General features: G+C 50.5%; 1 protein-coding gene across 2 annotated transcripts in view; it reads right to left on the bottom strand.

Moving 5' to 3' along the window:
* Positions 1-1,031: 1,031 nt before the first annotated feature.
* Positions 1,032-17,940, bottom strand: part of LOC106899391 (fer-1-like protein 4) — a 39,065-nt gene continuing 22,156 nt past the window's right edge. The window contains exons 25-43 of one of the 2 annotated variants that reach the window (XM_014961194.1): positions 17,626-17,799; positions 17,266-17,382; positions 16,775-16,936; positions 16,312-16,471; positions 15,818-15,921; positions 15,300-15,431; positions 14,640-14,688; positions 13,414-13,520; positions 12,986-13,117; positions 12,151-12,261; positions 11,609-11,736; positions 10,063-10,217; positions 8,154-8,332; positions 7,006-7,091; positions 6,015-6,113; positions 5,474-5,715; positions 3,316-3,596; positions 2,515-2,615; positions 1,032-1,993 (exon numbers count right to left, since the gene is read on the bottom strand). In XM_014961194.1, the coding sequence (XP_014816680.1) occupies positions 1,813-1,993; positions 2,515-2,615; positions 3,316-3,596; positions 5,474-5,715; positions 6,015-6,113; positions 7,006-7,091; positions 8,154-8,332; positions 10,063-10,217; positions 11,609-11,736; positions 12,151-12,261; positions 12,986-13,117; positions 13,414-13,520; positions 14,640-14,688; positions 15,300-15,431; positions 15,818-15,921; positions 16,312-16,471; positions 16,775-16,936; positions 17,266-17,382; positions 17,626-17,799 (2,700 nt within the window). In that variant the 3' untranslated portion in view covers positions 1,032-1,812. Of the gene's footprint in view, positions 1,994-2,514; positions 2,616-3,315; positions 3,597-5,473; positions 5,716-6,014; positions 6,114-7,005; positions 7,092-8,153; positions 8,333-10,062; positions 10,218-10,977; positions 11,149-11,608; positions 11,737-12,150; positions 12,262-12,985; positions 13,118-13,413; positions 13,521-14,639; positions 14,689-15,299; positions 15,432-15,817; positions 15,922-16,311; positions 16,472-16,774; positions 16,937-17,265; positions 17,383-17,625; positions 17,800-17,940 lie in introns of those variants that run through there. The other variant, XM_014961195.1, reaches the window with a different exon arrangement.

Raw genomic sequence — 17,940 nt, 5'->3', positions numbered from 1 at the left:
GCGAGGGCAAGAGAGAGCCCCTCGACTTGCACACCTGCACCTCGAAGAGACACACACACCCCCTGCAGTGTGCACACGCTGACACACACCAGCACACCCAGGCACAGAGCAGCACAGCCACAAATCCTGCAGTTATAAACTGAAATATTTTGAGGAAGCCTGAGACTTTGAGTCGCAGGGAACCCCAGCCTGATGGTGCAGTGGAAAATGTAGCTGAGATGGCTGCAAGAGCCAAGGAGTGCTTGGGGATGTGCGCTGGGGGGGGTACTCACCCTGCTGGCACGGACCACCACTGCTGAGGTGTGCTGGGATGCACTGGGCACCGTTTGCGAAGGCTGGGGTGACACTGTCACACCCCAAGGCCCCGCTCCAGCCCCATGCAGGTGCTTTGTGACCTGAGCCCTTTGCAGCTGCTTCGCTCCCCTCTGCAGCCCAAGGGTCCCCCTGGGGGAGAGAGAGCACCCCCTTTGCCATTCTGGGCCCAGCAGCAGAACTGCAGCCCCCCTGCAGGAGCACCGTGTCTGCCCCACACTCACACCTGGCTTCAGGTTCAGCCAGAGTCCTCACCTGCTCCTGAGCTGCCTGCCTGGACCTGCCCAGCTAGTTTTCTCCCCAAAACTTACTCTGCTCCTGCCCCATTCAAAAGACAATCAGGAGGTCACTCTCACTATAAAAAAACATTGTCAGTTAGTTCTTTGTAAATGTAACAGTGCCTCTGAGCATCATCTTCTGCACCAGAATGAGACTCCTCAGAAGGTATCTGTCCTGTAAAAACTCAGGCTGAAGGACCTCCACTTGAGATCAGATCATGTCAGGGCTTCTCTGTGCAGAAGACAGGAACCCTGGGGCATCAGAGACCATGCTGAGAACAAGTCTCATCTAATTTACATCAGCTTAACACTACAATACTGATTGGTGCTGATGTCCCAGTGCTGTGCTATCTGGGAGGAAGGGCGAAGGGGCATCAGCAAGGACTGCCTGCAGCAGGCTGGTCCCCAACTCCAGAAAGCAGCTACAAAACACAAGCAGCATGGGAGAGAGCAGCCAAGGAGCTTTTATTCCTATGGAAACAAAGAGCCAAAATGAAATTAGAAGCAAGCCTGAACCCAACCCAGCACCTACAGGAGAAGCTGTTAAGCAGCTTGTAAGGAGGGACAACCAGAAAGAACATGTCCTGGGGAGTGCCACCACATTTAGGGAGGACTCCAGCTCCAGGAGCTGTTCCTGTGTTCTTGACATGGCAGGAAGCTCATGGCTACCTTGGCTCTGCCATTCTTTTCCCTGGGGAGCCCCATTCAAAGGTCTTCCAGGTCCTACCTCCTGGGACCTCCTACCTACCAGGACCATACACCAGACCTGCCTTCCCCCTGTACAATGTGTTTTGAACTCTTCAGGCAAAGCCCTGGGAAGTGCCAAGTGCTGTCAAGCTGGGGCATGGATGGCCCTTGTATGTCCCCATCTCTGCCAGAATCCCTCTCAAAGGCAATAGCTGGATTCAGCTGCCATGTCTGTGGGGACAGCCCACAGAAAAGATCCTGATTTCCCACCCTCTCAGTCCCACAAAGAACAATTTTTTTCCCAAAGCTGTAACTGCCCTTCAAGGAGTTTGTCTTATTTAGTAGGTTGGTTACTTGGTTTCTTAGCATCCATGGGTACTTAGCATGAAATATTACTCCCCAAAGACAGGCCCCTTCTGCAAGTCTCTCACTCTGAAGGCTGCCTCTGCACCTGCAAGGTTTCCTTAAACTTTCTGGTCCAGTTTCAAATCCTTCAGTCATGCCTGTCTTTGAGTAGTCCTCTGCTGGAAAGCATTTATCCATTGATGATCTTCTCACTGATGTATCCAGGCATGGTGTAGACCAAAAGAACCAGGAAGATGGTCAGAACAGCGACAATGAACAGCACAATGATATATTTCTTGTACCGCTTCCAGATAAAGAACACAAAAGTCTTCATGGGATTCACAAACCAGTTGAAAGAAGTTTTTGGTCGACTGCAACAGGAAGGGAGGAAGAGATAAGCATGGGCTCAACACACAGAGCAGTACATTGGCCCCTCTCCTTTGGTGCTCTGCCACCCTCATAGGCTGCCAGATCTTCCTGCTGTTTCCAGACAGGATCACTCTAGAGGCTGCAATAACTATGGCGCATGCGAAAGCGCTGGAGACAACAGCACCTGAGCCTCAGGACAACCCCCACAGAGCTGTTCTGCACCCATGTGGCTAAGAGGCACCTTCACATGGTTAAAATAGAGCTGCTCTTTTTTACAAGAAATATTATGGCATAGCTGCCTTGAGTACCTCACCAAGATCAGCCCTGGCCCAGACGCTGCAGCCACAAGTCCTGCTGGACCCACCCGGGCTCTGAGAAGCCCCAGCAGCCCCAGTCCTGCAGACCCACGGCCCAGGGCCTCATTGATTGCTCTCCCATTCCTGACAAGATGCTCCCTGTCCCCAGGCAAACAGCTGCAGAAAACACGGCACTGTCCACCCCTGTTAAAGGTATAGATACTCACTTGGGCTTTTCCAGGGGCTCAGGCTCTTTTCGGCCCAAACCAACAGGATTTTTCTCAGCCTCCTCCACAGTCAGCAGCTGGAGCTCCGCTTCCACCTTACCCTGGAGAGGGAACATGTCTTAGCCACAGCCACACGTGCTGCTTCACAAACCAGCCTGCTGGCCACAAGCCCTGCCAGAACTGGGCCTTTTTCTCCCAGTTCCACTTACAAATTCTCAGAGCAATTAACTTTCCTCTAGGCATTAGCTACGGAGTCTCTCACTTCGGCACCCAGAGGAAACTGTGGTCTGGACAGAAACTAAGTGTTCTGGAGACAAGATGCAGTATTGTAATGCACTCCCCAGCTATTGGGATTTGTCTGTAGCCTCCCATGCTGGCAATGAACAAAACTCACCCTTGGGAACAAACTATGGTCCATCAGCAGGACCAGCAGCAGCAAGTCTGCCCTGGGAGAGTTGGCACCTGGCAGAGACTCTAGGACAAGCTTTTGCTGCTGTCCTGTCTGGTTGATGGTGAGCCATGTGCTTCTTGCTTTGGTCCTCTCACTGAGCACCACTCTGTGGGAAGCCCAGAGGAAGACATGAAGTTGGGCACCCCCTGCATGCCACCACAGCTGGCACTTCTGGGTTGCAGCAGATGGGACAAGTCTCTAGGACCGTGCACAAAGACCTGGGCAGCTGGGTCATTGCTGCCTCTGTAGGTTATGTGCATGCAGGACAGGTTGCCATGTCAAGGCAGAGGCAAAACACTGGCTCTCTGCTCACCAACACCCTGCCAACCTGTGCCAACACCCTGTCTTACTGTCAGGAGGTACTTGTTCCCACTGGGGTCTGTGAACTCCATGTCTTCTGGTTTGACTGAGCTGCTCCGCTTCTTTTTCTTCTTCTTCTGCTTGTCCTCCCTCTCCTCTCTCTCATCATCTTCTTGTTCTTTAAGTTTGATGAAGGGCCACCAGCCCCTCATGCGCTTGTTTCGGAAGATGGAGAAGCGAGGTGTTGCATTCTCCTTGGCCATCTTGACAGTGCAATGCTCTGAGCTCTTGGCTGCCCGCACCATGTCATGTAGCTTCAGCTCAATGGAGCCTGCAGGTACAATGAAGAGGAGAGCTAATGGTGAAATCCTGAGGTCAGCCCCACACATCATTTGGCTTTCTGTCTCAGACATACTCCCACCGCCATGAGTAGGTTCCAGCTGCTGCAATGATCTAGCAGAGTCCTGCACATTTACAGGTGGAGAACCTGAACCTCAGCATAAGAAAGAGTTAGAGACTAAAAAGCAGAAGCCTCAGGTCTTGTCTTGTCCTGTCTCTGATGTGGCCAATTTGGTTTGTGTGTGGTTATTTTCACTCCTTCACCATGTCCCACCCTGCTCTCCTCACATGTCCAAGCTCCTCTTCTCCTGTCATTCCTGAAAACGTCAATAAAAATTATAAAATCTGATAAATGCTTTAAAGGTTTCAAGTCTGTCTTATATCTGAAACAGCCTCAGTTCATTTCCCTGCTTGACCTTGCACCCCTGTCCTCCTTGGAAGGAGCTCCTGTCCCACTCTGGCACTGAGCCCTTGCAGCAAATCAGTCTTATCACGTACTGGTCTGTATTGGCAAAAGCATAGCCATTATGCTCAGCTTCAGTGAGACTGCATCTGGATACTGTGTCCAGGTTTGGGCCCCAACAGAAGAAAGGTGTCAACTAACGAGAGAGAGTGCAGTGGCTGAGATGGTCAAGGCTACAGTGTGTGCCATAGCAGGATGGGCTGAGGGACCCATTCTCTGAGAGCCCAGAGAAGAGAGGTCAAGGTAGAAATCTTACAGCCTCTCTCACAGCCTAAAGGAAGCTATAGAGCAGATGGATCTAGACTCTTCTCAGAAGTGGATGATGAAAGCATGAAAGGCAACAGACACAAGCTGCTGCAAGTGAAAAAAAAATTGAGAATGATGAAGATGGCGCTGCCAGGAAAAGGGGTCCAGAAGGGTGCTGGGATCTCCATCCTTGGAGATACACAAAACTCACACAGACAAGGCTCTGAGCAACCTGACCCACGTTACATCTAGCCCTACTTGGAGCAGGAGGTTGCAATAAAGACTGCAGAATCCCCTTCCTGCCTAGAAGTTTCTGAGATTGTATATACCGGGAATTGATGGGCTTGCTGTCTAGCACTTTCTTCAGTGCCTAAGTAGCATGGCTGAACCAGTCACCATTGGAATTGCCTCATGGAGATAAAGCCCTTTAAATATAGCATGGAAGGTTGCTGAATAAAGACAGCTTTATCCTGCCCAAGAAACTTCAGGGCAAAACGGGTGCTTTTTAATGGGGAGGCCAAAGTTTAAAGAAGGGAGAGACAGCTGAACAGAGTGCTACAAACTTAGGGATGACAGCAGAAGCAGGAGAGAAGCAGCAGTTCTTGTGCTAGCATAGTGTGGGTGGAATCACCACCAGCGCAGCTTCATCGCCAGATCCTGCTGCATGCCCAGCTCAGCAGGTCTGGTTACTGGGGAGCTCTGAGCCCATAGCAATGGGATGCCACAACTCAAGTGCAAATGGTCTCACAAAGGCTGCCAATTCCTGTGCTCACAACTTAAGCTCCTGGGAAAGCTGCACTTTGGGCAAGTCTGTGGGATCTGCAGATCTGAGTGACAGCAGGGAAAATGAGAAAGGTTATCAGAAAGGTTGTGAGGAAGCAGAACCTGGAAGTCCTGTGGTGTAACAGGCCCTAAAAAAGGACAGCAAGGTCCTGGGACAAGCATGCACACTCAATGTGCCTGTGTAGGAGAGGCACATACCTCCAGGCCCTGCCTATAGCTCATGTGTGAAAAAACCAGCCCAGGCAACCGCTGAGCTGAAGAACTTGATCTGATGCTCCTGGTGTCCCTTCTCAGAGAGCTGGGCCCTGGGAGAAACACTCTAACACTCCAGCAAGGTGAGGGACAGGTCACCCCAACTCCAGCGGGTTACACCATACCTAGAAAGTCATTAGCTGAAATCCTGTCGTAATCCCAGACCTGGAGGACCAGAACAGCTGGTTCCCGAAATTCTGATTCCTCCATGGAGAAGACAGAGTCCTTCTTCTTGTAGGTGATCTCCTTCTCAGTTGGGAGATAGTTGAAGCGGAAGATGAACCTCCAGTTGAAATTTCCCTCCCCGGTCAAGGAGTTAAAGTGAACATCCGTCTCCTGCTTGTCATGGTCAAGACCCTTTATCCAGCTGCAGGAGAAACTCAGAAACTCAGTTTCAAATGAAACTCCTACTCCCTGTCAGCCAACCCCAAAGGCAGAGCAGAAGGGTGGAGGGGCTGAACCCCATGGAGTAGCAGGAAAGGAAGAGTCAAAGAGCCAAACCAGACCAACACCTGACTAACATCTTTGGTGGTACAGCAGTCCATTCTAGGGGACTGGAGTGGGGCACCTCATGCTGAGGCAGGGAGGAGCAGAGGTTCAGAGGAGGCGGTGAGAGCGTGGGGCAGGGCAGGCAGCAGGACAGCCAGGCTCTGGCTTCCATCAGACCTTTTCACGTAGATATCGCTGGAAGGCTCTCCTGTTACTGGGTTGACATCATCAAGGATCACATCTTCCGTGTTCCAGATAATAACACGCAGCTCATAGCTGTGGGAAGGACATAGGGGTGAGTGAGACACATGCTCTCACCCCTGGTGCCTGGGAGGGCAGGTGAAGCCTACATGGGCAGAGTAGGAGGACTTGAATCCTCCTAACACTGTGGTCCCCTGCCAGGGCCCCTCTAGACAAGCACAGCAGTCTCACTGCCATGCACAAAGCCCTTCCTGGGGGGCTACAACCCTACAAGAGTAACACCCACAGTCAAAACAGGCAGCTTTTGCAAAGTACATCCCTGGTGTATGGGAAACCCACCAAGCACCACTTAGCCATGGGAGCACAGAAAGGCTTAGGCAGGAAGGGACCTCTGCAGTCTCTGCTCCAACCTCTTGCTCTAGCTTCATTGCAGATCAGTTAGCTCAGGGTCTTGTCTGCATGAATATCTCTAGGGATGGATAGCCCAGCACCTCTCTGGGTCACTCCGTCCCTATGCTGGGGTAGCTTCACTCTTACTGGGAGTATGCTTTCCCTGTATTCAGTTGGAGTTTTCCTTGCTGCAACTCATGTCCATTATCTCTTGTCCTTTCATGTGCACCTCTGAGAAGAATCTCCATCTCAATAGCCCCATTAGATCACCAAAAAGAGCAGAACTCCTCCTTCAGCTTCATGTCTCCAAGCACTCAGAGGACATCTGTCCACTAGCCAAAATAGAACTAGATGAATAGCTCTGACCTGGGTTTCATGTCCAGCTGTAGAGAGATTAACCCTGCCCTTCACAAACACTCGTGCAGCTGAAGTGCTTATGCCTCATGAGGTTAAAGTACATCACTGATAGATGCAAGAGACCATCCCATGGCCAGAGCTGAAGCAGAGAGGAGGGCTGCAGGACTCTGGCATGTCCCACCAGGCCCACCAGCCCCAGCCCCACTCCCATGGGTGCTACCTGATGGGCAGTCGCGGCTTGATATTGACAGGCGGTGGTGCAGGGACGTCATTTGGAAACATGTCAATCCACATGTGCAAGGAGCCCTGATGAGAGAAGACAGCAGAGAGACTTCAAAAGACAGACCACTCTCCAGCTCATCAAGGAGCAAGGCCTTGGTCCTGCAAGGAGAGCTCTCACCAGAAAGCCACTGCTTGACTCTCTCCATTCCCAGGACTTCAGAGTGACACGTGACTGGATTTCAGACAGGGAAAAAATTAAAACTACCAAAAATTGCTTATTTCCCTCCCTACTTTTCTCCCAAGAAAAACCTTTTCGGCTGAACTGAGTTCATTTCAGAGGCAAATGTGTCCCTCTGTCTTAACAGGAAGCATACGATGTTGTAAAACTTCAGCGCAACCAAGAAAACTGAAAAATGGCAGGTCTAACCCTCCTCTTCTCACATGCATTTCCAATGCTGATAAAGCCAGAGTAACTGCAGAACTCTGCTTTGCTACAGACCTCCCGCACCCAAGGGAATAGGAGATGTTCAGTGCAGGACATTTAAATGCTTGAGCTCAGATCACTGCACTGCATAAAACTGAGGAGGAATGTTTTTCCTCCAACCAGCAGTTACATCATGCCCCAGGGGGCAGGTGCCAAGGGGGCAGAAAGGGTCTCTTGCAGGGGAGAAAAGCAGCAGTGACAGAGGATGAAGCAGAGGAAGAGGCAGGGATAGACAGACTACCCACCGTGGTGCACGGTGGCACGGCTCAGAAGGCAGAGCAGACGCCTTGCCACTCACACAGCATCCTCATCAGAGCAGTGCTACATGATCTGAGAAGACAGGAAGGACTCCAGGCCACCAGCATTGTGACCACAACTTCAGTGGATAGAGGTCCCTTGAGGAAAGGGTGTTCAGAAGCACCATGAGAGATCAGAGGGAGGATCTGAGCAAAGGACCCAAGGCCAACAGTCCTCACTTAGCAGGACCGGCCATCCACAGACACAGTTCCAGCCACCCACCCAGGAAGGGGCAACGCATGGGATTCATGCCATGATGAGGAGACAAAAGGACAACCAGGGACCAGCCAGGGAGCTGAGAGCTAACTGTCCCGAAGATCCTTCCCCAGAGCAATGTCTAGGCTGGGCAAGGAAACACAACTCACCTGCACAAGGCCAGGGTTCTCGGGGTTGTACAGGGACCGGATTTCCACATGCTCTGGTACCAGCTTGTACCCATATCCTGGCATCTCTTCCCAGTGCTGCAGCACGTACAAAGCCTTATGTTCATCATCCACTGACCAGTTCTCATCTGCCACTCCTCTCTGGTTCCTCACAGATGCCTCTGCAGCCAGACACATCCAGGTAGAAGGTGAATGCATCTGGCTAGTCAGAGCCACATTAGGACATTAGTCACAGGCACAAGTAAGGAAATGTGATGGACTAGGCAAACAAGCAGCTCCCCAGAAAAACAAAATGAGGAGAAGCAGTAGGTTAAGGATGAAGAGAATGAGTTAGTATGCTGCAGTAACGAGGAAAACTGTAGGCAGGAAGACAAACACACTAAGAGAAATAAGAGGAAAAGGACAAAAAATAATTTACTATGGCCCTGGGAAAAGGATCCAGGGGACACTGAGGAGGATGTGACTCTCTGGGGCAGTATAAGTCCCCATGTCTCTGTGGTAGTGCCAACAGATCCATGGATGAGAGATTTTGACATAGAAATGCTCCAGGGAAGCACTGCTTGTCACTTGGCAGTGACACACAGCTGTGCTATCTGTTAATTAACTCATTAACTCCATTAATTGACTAATTGGGCAGAGTGAAGCCAAATGGCAGGTCAAGACCATCCTGCCATTGGGGAGAAAAGCAGAAACCAACAGTTGAGGACACAACAGCCCACCCACTCCTGGGTTTATGGAAAGCACATTTGGAGATCAGTCTGAGTCCAAAACCATCCCAAGCCGTCCCTGAGCACAGCAGAAGTTCACGGGTACCAACTACAGCCACATTTGAACCAGAGCCAGCTCTCAGGGGAACACTAGGAGAGCACTTTGTTTCTCCCTTCCCAGCTACCCAGTGACATGAGAAAAGGGGAAAGGAGCTTTTGGAGGCTCCTTGCCCTCTCCTGAGCAGAATTTCTTTCCTCTTCATGACATAAGCCAGTGGATAGCTGAGGAACAGCAGCACTGAAATGAGCAGAAGATAAAGTTGGCCATATCTGTAGGCGCCCCCTCTCTGGGCAGGTCAGGCACAGGGATCATCCTTCCTACAGGCTACACAGCATTGCCTTGCAGAACCCAGCCATCCACAAGTGGGCCACATCTGCTCTATCCTTTCCTCCAGGCTGAATTTGATGGCACAGGTGCTGGCCACTGGAGGGAATGTGCACAGCAGGGACAGGCCTGTGCTTAGGGAAGCTCTCCATCATTGCTGGCAGAGGGCATGAAAGGTTGCTGTGTTCTTGGCCATCCGTGGCCCTGGCTCAGGGTTTGTAATGCCAGTGAGGAGGAAAGAAAAATGCCAGTGAGGAGGAAAGTAAAAGAGCAAAGGAGAAGCAGAAGCCACCCACAAGGAGGAAATCAACAGTAGTGAGAAGCAGTGGGGAGTGACCCACGGCACCTAAATCAGAGAGCATCCCTGAAGGTCAATGCCAAACGGGAAAGGAGACTGAAAAAAACCCCAAAACACCAGCAAACCAAAAACAAAAAAACAAAGAAAGGATGCCAGTATCTTTCTGACAGTGGTGACAAGCAGAGGGAGGTACAGCTTTGTGCTGGTGTCAGCTGGCACCAGTATAAGCTACACCTTTCTCTGCCCGCACAAGCCACCAAACCTCCATGCACATCACTGCTGGGCAAGCGGGTTTACTATGCTCCACCCACTGCCTGAGAAGCCACTTTGGGACCTAATGGCCTGGATCACATCTTCTCCCCAGAGTAACCCAGAAAGCTGGGCCATGCAGGGCACAGAGCAGGGGCAGCCAGCCTGGACACTTCAGGGCACCAGCACGTGCACTGCTGAGCACAGGCAGCTGTTTAAGGGAACAGTCATTATTCTCCAAGCCCTCTGTACCTTCAGGAAAAGCTTCCGGAGGGATCTTGAATATTTTATTGTCCACTTTGACCTCCTCCCGTCTATACTCTGCTGCAGGGAGTGAGTTTTTCTTGCATAAACTATCCAAGATCTGTGTGGGCTTGAAAGCATCTCGCCACATGTTGTAGCCATTTCTGCACAAAAGGGAGAACATCGAAAACATCTTCACCTTAGACACAACAGGTTTTTTTCCCTAGGCTGTGCAATGCCCTGCCTTCCCCATGGCACAGGCTATGCCACCAGATCCCTGCTCAGATTCTCACTGGGAAAACCATAGGCACATAAAAGCTTAAAAAGTGAAAAGCTTAGCAATTCTCCTCCCCCCTAAAAAGGCCAGGCTTGCACTCCATAGAATCAGAGCAGCAGCAGGAGCAATCCCAGCTGCAGCTCCTAAGTGGGAGAGAGGTTTTAGCAGTGCTGGGGTCTCAACCCACAGCTAATTCTCCAGTAGGAGAAGATAACAGAAAACTAGCCAAAGATATCAGAGAATCAATACTGAACGAGATCAAAAGAAATCAGAAATCATGAGTTTTGCTGCTCACAGAATTAGCTACTGCCAAAGAAACCCCCATACTTTCTGAAAGAGGTTAAAATTACATCAAGTGAGTGTTTTTCTCACAGAACACCAATATGAAAATATTAAAGAAATTTTTTGCTACAATATGCAAAATATATTAGTCCACAGTAGGAATTAGAGCTATCAGAGGAAGCTGGTAGGAGTCAAAAGGACATGGAGTTATCCATGTAACTTGTAGCAAATCTGTGGGGCACCTGCTCAGAGAATACTGTGGACGCCAGTTTAGTCCTGCAAAACTGGAGGTGCTCTGTTACCCATACAAACAGTAGGTGAAAAGAACACATCTCATGGCCCTAATGTATCACACTGGTACCCACACGTCATACTGAAAGGCCACTCCACAGTTAGCCCTATGCTTGCTGTAGAATCGATTCTCCAAGTCAATCTTGGTCTCCCCAATCAGATCATCAGATCCCACCAAATCATGGTCGAATATTGCCACAGTGAGTTCTGATTCCATGGGAAAGGAGACTGTCAGCTCCACAACTCTGGACAGAATCAGACAGGGAGAATGCAGTTAGCAAAGAGGATGGAAATGAAACACATACCCTGCCTTGAACATCCTACACATTAAAGAACTGTATTTGACAACACAAAGTCCTCTCATAGAGCTCGATTCTCCATAAGTCCAGTGTGTGCAGTTTTCAGTATGCATGTTCAAAGGAGTTACTTTTCCAGGAATGGATGCCCTTGGATAAGGTCCCGAAGCTAGGGAAAAAGCTCTCCGGTGATCTGCTGCTGCTTGGCTCAATACTTTGTCTGTTAAATCAAGCCCTTGGGAGTGCTCACCTCCTAACCCAGGGGCAAGAGACTTGCCTGGGACCTTTTTGTTACAGCATAAGATACTCCAGCAGAAAGGAACAGAAAACCTCACGTGCTGGGCCACAGCCCGAGCCCCAGGTTTGCACTATTCCTATTAAACCTGCTAGATGAAAACTTCCTGCATACTCTCCAAACACAGGATTGAGCTGCTTTGGGATGTATCGCTCCTTTGTGTCCTTCTGCGCCTGCCCCACAGTCACCACCACATAGGGGTCTGCCTTGCCATTGGGGTCTGCTGGAGACAGGTTCGTAGCCTGGAATACACAAGAGGTACTGCCATATACCAGCTGCAGAGAGCAACCTGCACAAGGAACACTGAGACCACCCAAGCCTGCTGGTCAGAGCCCCTCCAGTGGCTGCCTACTCAACAAGCCACCAATGTCTCCAGCTGTTGGCCCACCTACTTGCTCACTGTCTCAAGACAGATGAGAGGAGCCAAGAAATGCTCATCTGTTAATTTTAGCACCTCCTGAAGCTACAAAGCATGGAAGGCTCCCCTTGGACAAGATGTAGCTGACTTCCACTGGGCTTGCAGAGCCTTCAAGCCAGCATCGAGCTTTTCACAAGTGCCACTGCTCTTGTGTAAGGAGGAGAGGGAGAGAATGGCAGGAGGCCCATAGGGAGGGAAAGACTTTCAAGCATTACTGCCACCACCATCAGAGGCTTACCTTAACGATGTAAACTCTTACAAGAACCTTGATGGGCCTGTTCCTTGGAATGCCCTGAGAGACCCTGGGCTCCATGCTGGCTTCCTCAGTAGGGTAGACATAGAAGGAGCCCTGCAGAAAAGACCTCACAAGTAACAACTAGATACTAAAGAGAATAGGATTGGAGCCACCAACACCAGTGTCACCTGCCAACTGGAAAATTAGACCCATTGCCCCATGCAGACCACGGACACTCTGTGTCCAAGGTGACAGTCCCTTCCAAAGGCACTGCCATGTCCAGGTGGTCCAGGCAGTCCCTGTTTGCAAGTTAGGGTGCAGGCTGTCAGATCACTGCCAATGCCAGAAGATCTGAACATCTTGGACTGCCAAAGGCAGGAGGCAGCAAAGATTTTCTAGGGACCTTCTTAAATCAACTTCTACAATTCTGACATTTCAGAGTCTTCAAGAGCTCCTGGGTGGGACAGTGATGCCTCTTTTAAACAAGCTTTACTAATTTAAAAACCAGTGACGCTCACTAACACTTATTTGCATACTGAACATACTCAGAGGCCCCAACCAGAATAAGAGTCCTTTATGCTTCATGCTTTCTCCTTGCCAGAGCAAAAAAAAAAAAAATCTAAATCAGGTGCATTTGTCAACTAACAAAGAACCACAGTACACAATTGCTTCAACAGGCACCAACAGTACCCCATCCATGCTGCACCATGGCCTCACATCACCTTGCACACACATGTACTCTCCAAGGCTTTGCTGGTGTTGGCATGGCCTGAAATACAGGTTGTCCTAAGGATTTTCTTCCACATGCAGCACAAATGTCATTCAAATGATACAGTACCTTGTACTTCCCCACAAAATGTTCATCCTCATTTCCGTCTTCATCCTCATTTGCTTTGCCATGATGAAGAGGGAAAATACACAGCCAGTCTTCAAAATTACCGAACTCATTTTCCAGCTCAGAGTTGTAGATCTGAAATAAGCAGAAAGTCATCTGGGGCCTTGTCATGCCATCTTAAAGGGGAGGAGAGGCAGAAAGACCATCCTTTCCCTGCTTCAACCATTTCACCTGGTCCTACCTTACCCCTGTATTAGTCACTGCAGGGTATTATGGTTTTCCCTTATGCCCCCAGGTCCATCCTCAGATGTGCACACACATCCTGGCTTGGCTCCAGGGTCTCACTAGCTGTTACAAAGCCCAGCAGCAATGGAGGCCCAGCACACATTGCAAGATGGAAGAGGGGCCAGATCTGTCACCCCAATAATCACCTGAAGGGTGGCGATGAGTTTTCTCTTGGGTCGAGCAGGTTCAGCTTCAATTACAGCCTCATCTTCTGCTTCCATGTCAATGGAGGATATGTTTAAATTCCCCCCATCTAGAAATGGCAACAGGAGATTAGGAAATGCTCTGAGCTTTCCCAGCATCTCAAGTTCTGCCCATTAAATGACCCCAGAAACACCTTTGCTTTCTCCCAGGGCTTTGACTTGCATCAGGGTAACTGGAGCTATCGCTATCTGTGACAAGTGTCCTTATGGCATCTGAGGTTTCCCAGAAAGACATGGCTGGGCAGGTGGAGGGGGACAAAAATTGGCACAGACTTGCCTGCCTGCATGGCCAATGTTTAAGAAGGAAGTGGGCAGAGACCAAATGGAGGGAGGCGGCTGGACCAGCCCACAGGTGCTGTCAGCAAAGGCACAAATGAGAGCTAATCCTCTTCTTTGGATGGATCCTTATTTGATGGACTGCTGTTTTGGGTGGATGTCTAACTGAAGCATAAGTACCACTTTGAGCACAGGCAGCTGTGCTTGGAGAGAGCACAGCTAGACCTTTCTCTGGGGCACCAGCAACCCGAGGACAGAGAGGGTGCATCCTTGCCTCATTTCCCAAAGACCCCAGATGATCCCTTGAGCACTAATGGCATGCAGGTATCCTCCAGCTCTCTCCTTAAATGGATTTACATCATTTCTATACTCATTGTCTCACCTCCCCAGGTCATTACTAGGTGAGTAGCTGCTTACACCTCCACAAACCTGAGCCTACAGCTGTAACACTGTTCTCAGATCTTCTGTTTACTATTTCTGTCTTTCTATTACCTCGGAGTGAATCCTGTGCCTGAGGTGAGAATCCCACATGCACAGAGCAATGCCCAGCTCCTGGACAGTTTTGCCTCTCTCTCCATCCCACTTTTGCTTCCTGTTCTCACCCTGACAAACCCTTGCAGCTGGTTTTCCAGCAGGTTTTTGCTCACTCAGGAAGGCTCTTGCTTCAACACAGTTTTTCAAACTTTTCTGAGGCAAGGGTGGTGTTTTCAACCTGAAATAGCCCTTGTTAGCCCTTGCCAATGTTTCCTGTCCCTGTTCCCTTGCGTTGTTTTTGCTGAATGCTGCAAAGCTGTTGCCTGCTCAGACCCCATTCCCACAAGTCCAGCACCCTCTGGGATGGTGTAAGTCCTGGTTGTCCCCACAGAAGAGCTGGATATTGCTGGAGGACTCACCTGCATCATTCAGGTCATCATTCTCAGCATCTTCCTCATCACTGCGTGTCTGAAACACACACAAGCTGTAACCCACATCCCTGACAGCAAAAGCTTCTCCATCCAAGCATAGGACACTGTCAAAGCTTTCCTGATAGCAGAGTCAGTAATATCTAGCCTGAGATCATTTAGGATTAAAATCATTGCAGCAGGGTATCCGGTAAGTGCATTAATGGCCTCTTCTCCCCAGAGCTTCCTGCTGGCGTTTTTGATTGGGATTTAAGGGACACAGACAAGGAAGGAAATTTGGGGCAGACTTGCTCCAATAGCACATTCTGGGAAGACAGCCAGGACAGAGAGTAAGCAGCACGAAAGCCCCTGCATTGCAGCTAAAATTGGCAATGTCAAATTTTCAGGAGTGCCTCAACAAAAGTCCAGTCAAAGTCTCCAAACCACTTGAGCACCCTCACCTCAGTGACGTTTCAACATCCATTGCCTGCTGAATTCAGTCCACCTGGTAGATGCTTGATACCTGGCCACCATAAGTATGTTTGACACACAAATGCTCAAATCTTCCTGCAGATCCATACCAGGGGGACTCCTATGACACTCAGTGCTGTTGAAAACCTGTTCCTCAAGCAGCCACTTGCCCCTCTGCTGGCAGCTGTCACAAAAGATTACCTGGTTGTACAGCTCCTTCAGGGACTCGTAGTACTTGGACCACCAATCCAGTTCTTCCAGCTCTGGTTTTTCCTCTTCATATTCATCTTCCTTCTTTACAAGCTTATTGATAGGAATTTTCTTCAAAGGAGACTTACAAGAACAGAGAAAAGAGTTCAGAGGGAGGAAACAACCACCCAGGACACATTCGTACCCTACTCTAGAGCCCCAGAAGACTCTGGCAGAGGCAGAGCTTTCAGGCAGAGCAGAGAAGGTGTAAAGCTACCTGTAGCCCCAGGTTTGTGCTTTGCTACAAAACCAGCAGTTTTCAAGGCACAAGGCAACACAGCTCTGCTCCCTGTGCCAGAGCCCAGGCACTCAGCAGTGCGATGAACAGTCAGGAAAGAGGAGTGTTTGGGTCCAGAGCAAAACCCGGTGGCTGAAACCTAACTCTGAACTTCTAAACTTTCTTTTTCATTTGCAACCTTCAGTTTGGCTTTCCAAACTTCAAAATTTGCTAGGCCCTACAAATCACTCACCTTCACAAGACTCAGGGGGTGAGTGCTGGGACCTGGGTCACCACCTGCCAGGCCAATGTTTACCACAGTCTGAGAGGGAAGACGCTGGGATGAGACTTTCCGAGCTGAGATGAAGAGAAAGTGCTTCATGTTTCCAAGCATTTACTTCTGCCTACTGCTTCCTACTTTTTGGGCAGTTGTTCTTCCACAGGAAAACCCTCCCTGTTATCCTTTAAATTGCCCCTTGCCATCCCCAAAGGGGGATGCCAGCCCTTACACAGCACACCATCGTTTTGCTGCTGCTGCTCCCAAAGCCCCAGTCTGGAGCTGAGTGCTACACACTAGGATCATGACATGCTTCCAACCCCAACCCACCCCATGCTGTGCTTTTGCTGGGCATATGGGTCTCGGGAGAGGACTTTGCTGCCTGGCTAGCAGGAGGAGAAGGGACAGGGATCTCTGCCACTGGCAGAACCTGCCTACTGCCTCCATGGGAACCTCACCAATCATCTCACCTTTAGGCATGTCTTCTGGTTCCTCCTCCAGCTCTCTGGGAGAGAATTTCATCACATCGGACACAACATGGGTACCCACCAGCACAGTGTGCCCAAATGCCCGCTTTTCCACCACAAAGATGCTGAGGGGAGGGTGAAAGTAGACCTGCTCTGGGAGCTCCTGCAAAAGAATTGTGTATAGGGCAATACCCGTGGCAGCCCCACCACACGGCAGGGAGGTCTGATGGCACCTCACAGCTCTGTCCAAAAACCAAAGCTTTGCAGTGACAGGCAATGGTTGAGACTGCTCTTGGTGGGCAATTTAACAAAGGTTTTTAATCTGCAGCTAAACCATGTGGCCACCAGAGAGCAAAACCCCAGGGGCAGCTCCCCTCCTATTAGCTTGCCCCATGCAGACAGGCAGTGCCCAGGTGCAGGACAGCCACGGTGCACTCTGGCATGGCAGGGACCCCTTCCCACTCACCACATCCATGTATTTGACCAGCTCGGTGAAGTTGGGGTTCTCTTTGTAGGTCACGATCACCTCCGACTCCACCTTCTTGCCAGCACATTCAATGATCACCTGGGGCTGATCCACCTCGAACAAGTTCACCCGCTTCAGGTCTCGCAGGCCCCAGAACAGGATCTGAAGCACAACACAAAGCCACTGGGCTGCTTGAGACATGCCAGGCATGGCAAGGCCATGTAGCCTGCAACCCTGTCTGATACCGCCACCTCCTTCAAGGGAGGCATGAGGGCACTCTGCCAACCCAGCCATCCAACAGCTCTGGCCGTTAAACTGCTGAGATGGTTTCTCCCTCAAGTACCTCCATTTCTGGCATCTGCTCAGGCCTCAAAAGCACCTTTGAGCTCCAAACCAAACTCCCTCTTCAAGCCCTGCCGTCTGCACAGACCAGCTGTGCTGTCCACCTGGCACAGCCCAGTGGGGAGCCAGCCCAGTAGAAGGCAGCGTACCTCTATGCGAAACTCCTTCAGCACCGGGCGGATGCCTTCAGGGATGATGAACCGTCCATCACGGGGGTCTCCCAGGTGGTCAGGCTCCTTGGGCTCCACATCTTCAGGCACTGATGGCTGAACAGGTGGAGCCAGGGTACACCAAGCAATAAAAGCCATTCTTGCTCCATGCCATGCCCCCTCTCCCTCCCCTCTTGATCTGTGCTCACAGGCTCTGTCCCTGCAGCCTCCATTCAGTTGAAAGACAGATGTGGCTTTCAACAGTGAATCCTCTGGTGGGCCTTATGCAACCAGCTCCTCACCCACACATCTCTCCCCAGAGAGCTGGCAACCATGTGCAGCTTCCTACAAGCCCATTACCTCCAAATAGCCACTGTAATCCAGCTCAATCAGCTCAAAAGTGGCAATGAGCTCTCCCGCTGCTTTGGTGCCTTTATAGAAATCGAAGAACTGCAGGGCAGGTTTGGTGTACGGCTCATCAACCAGCTTCACCTGTGGGACAGCAAAGGCCTGGCCGAGAAATTCAGGGGAGCCCTGCGGGAAAGGAGGGAATGGGTCAAAGTATCCCTCTGTTATCTCACCACCTCAGAGAAAAGACTAATTCCAGCCAATCTGGGACAGCACAAGACTGCTTGGCATCCTCTGCTTTGATTTCCTTTGCTCCATCCGGAGCTA

The sequence above is a fragment of the Calidris pugnax genome, unplaced genomic scaffold (genome assembly GCF_001431845.1).
Source record: "Calidris pugnax isolate Ruff unplaced genomic scaffold, ASM143184v1 scaffold518, whole genome shotgun sequence".
Classification (NCBI taxonomy): domain Eukaryota; kingdom Metazoa; phylum Chordata; class Aves; order Charadriiformes; family Scolopacidae; genus Calidris; species Calidris pugnax.
The sequence above is the reverse complement of the archived record's forward strand: the minus strand, read 5'-3'. Positions and strand labels throughout refer to the sequence as shown.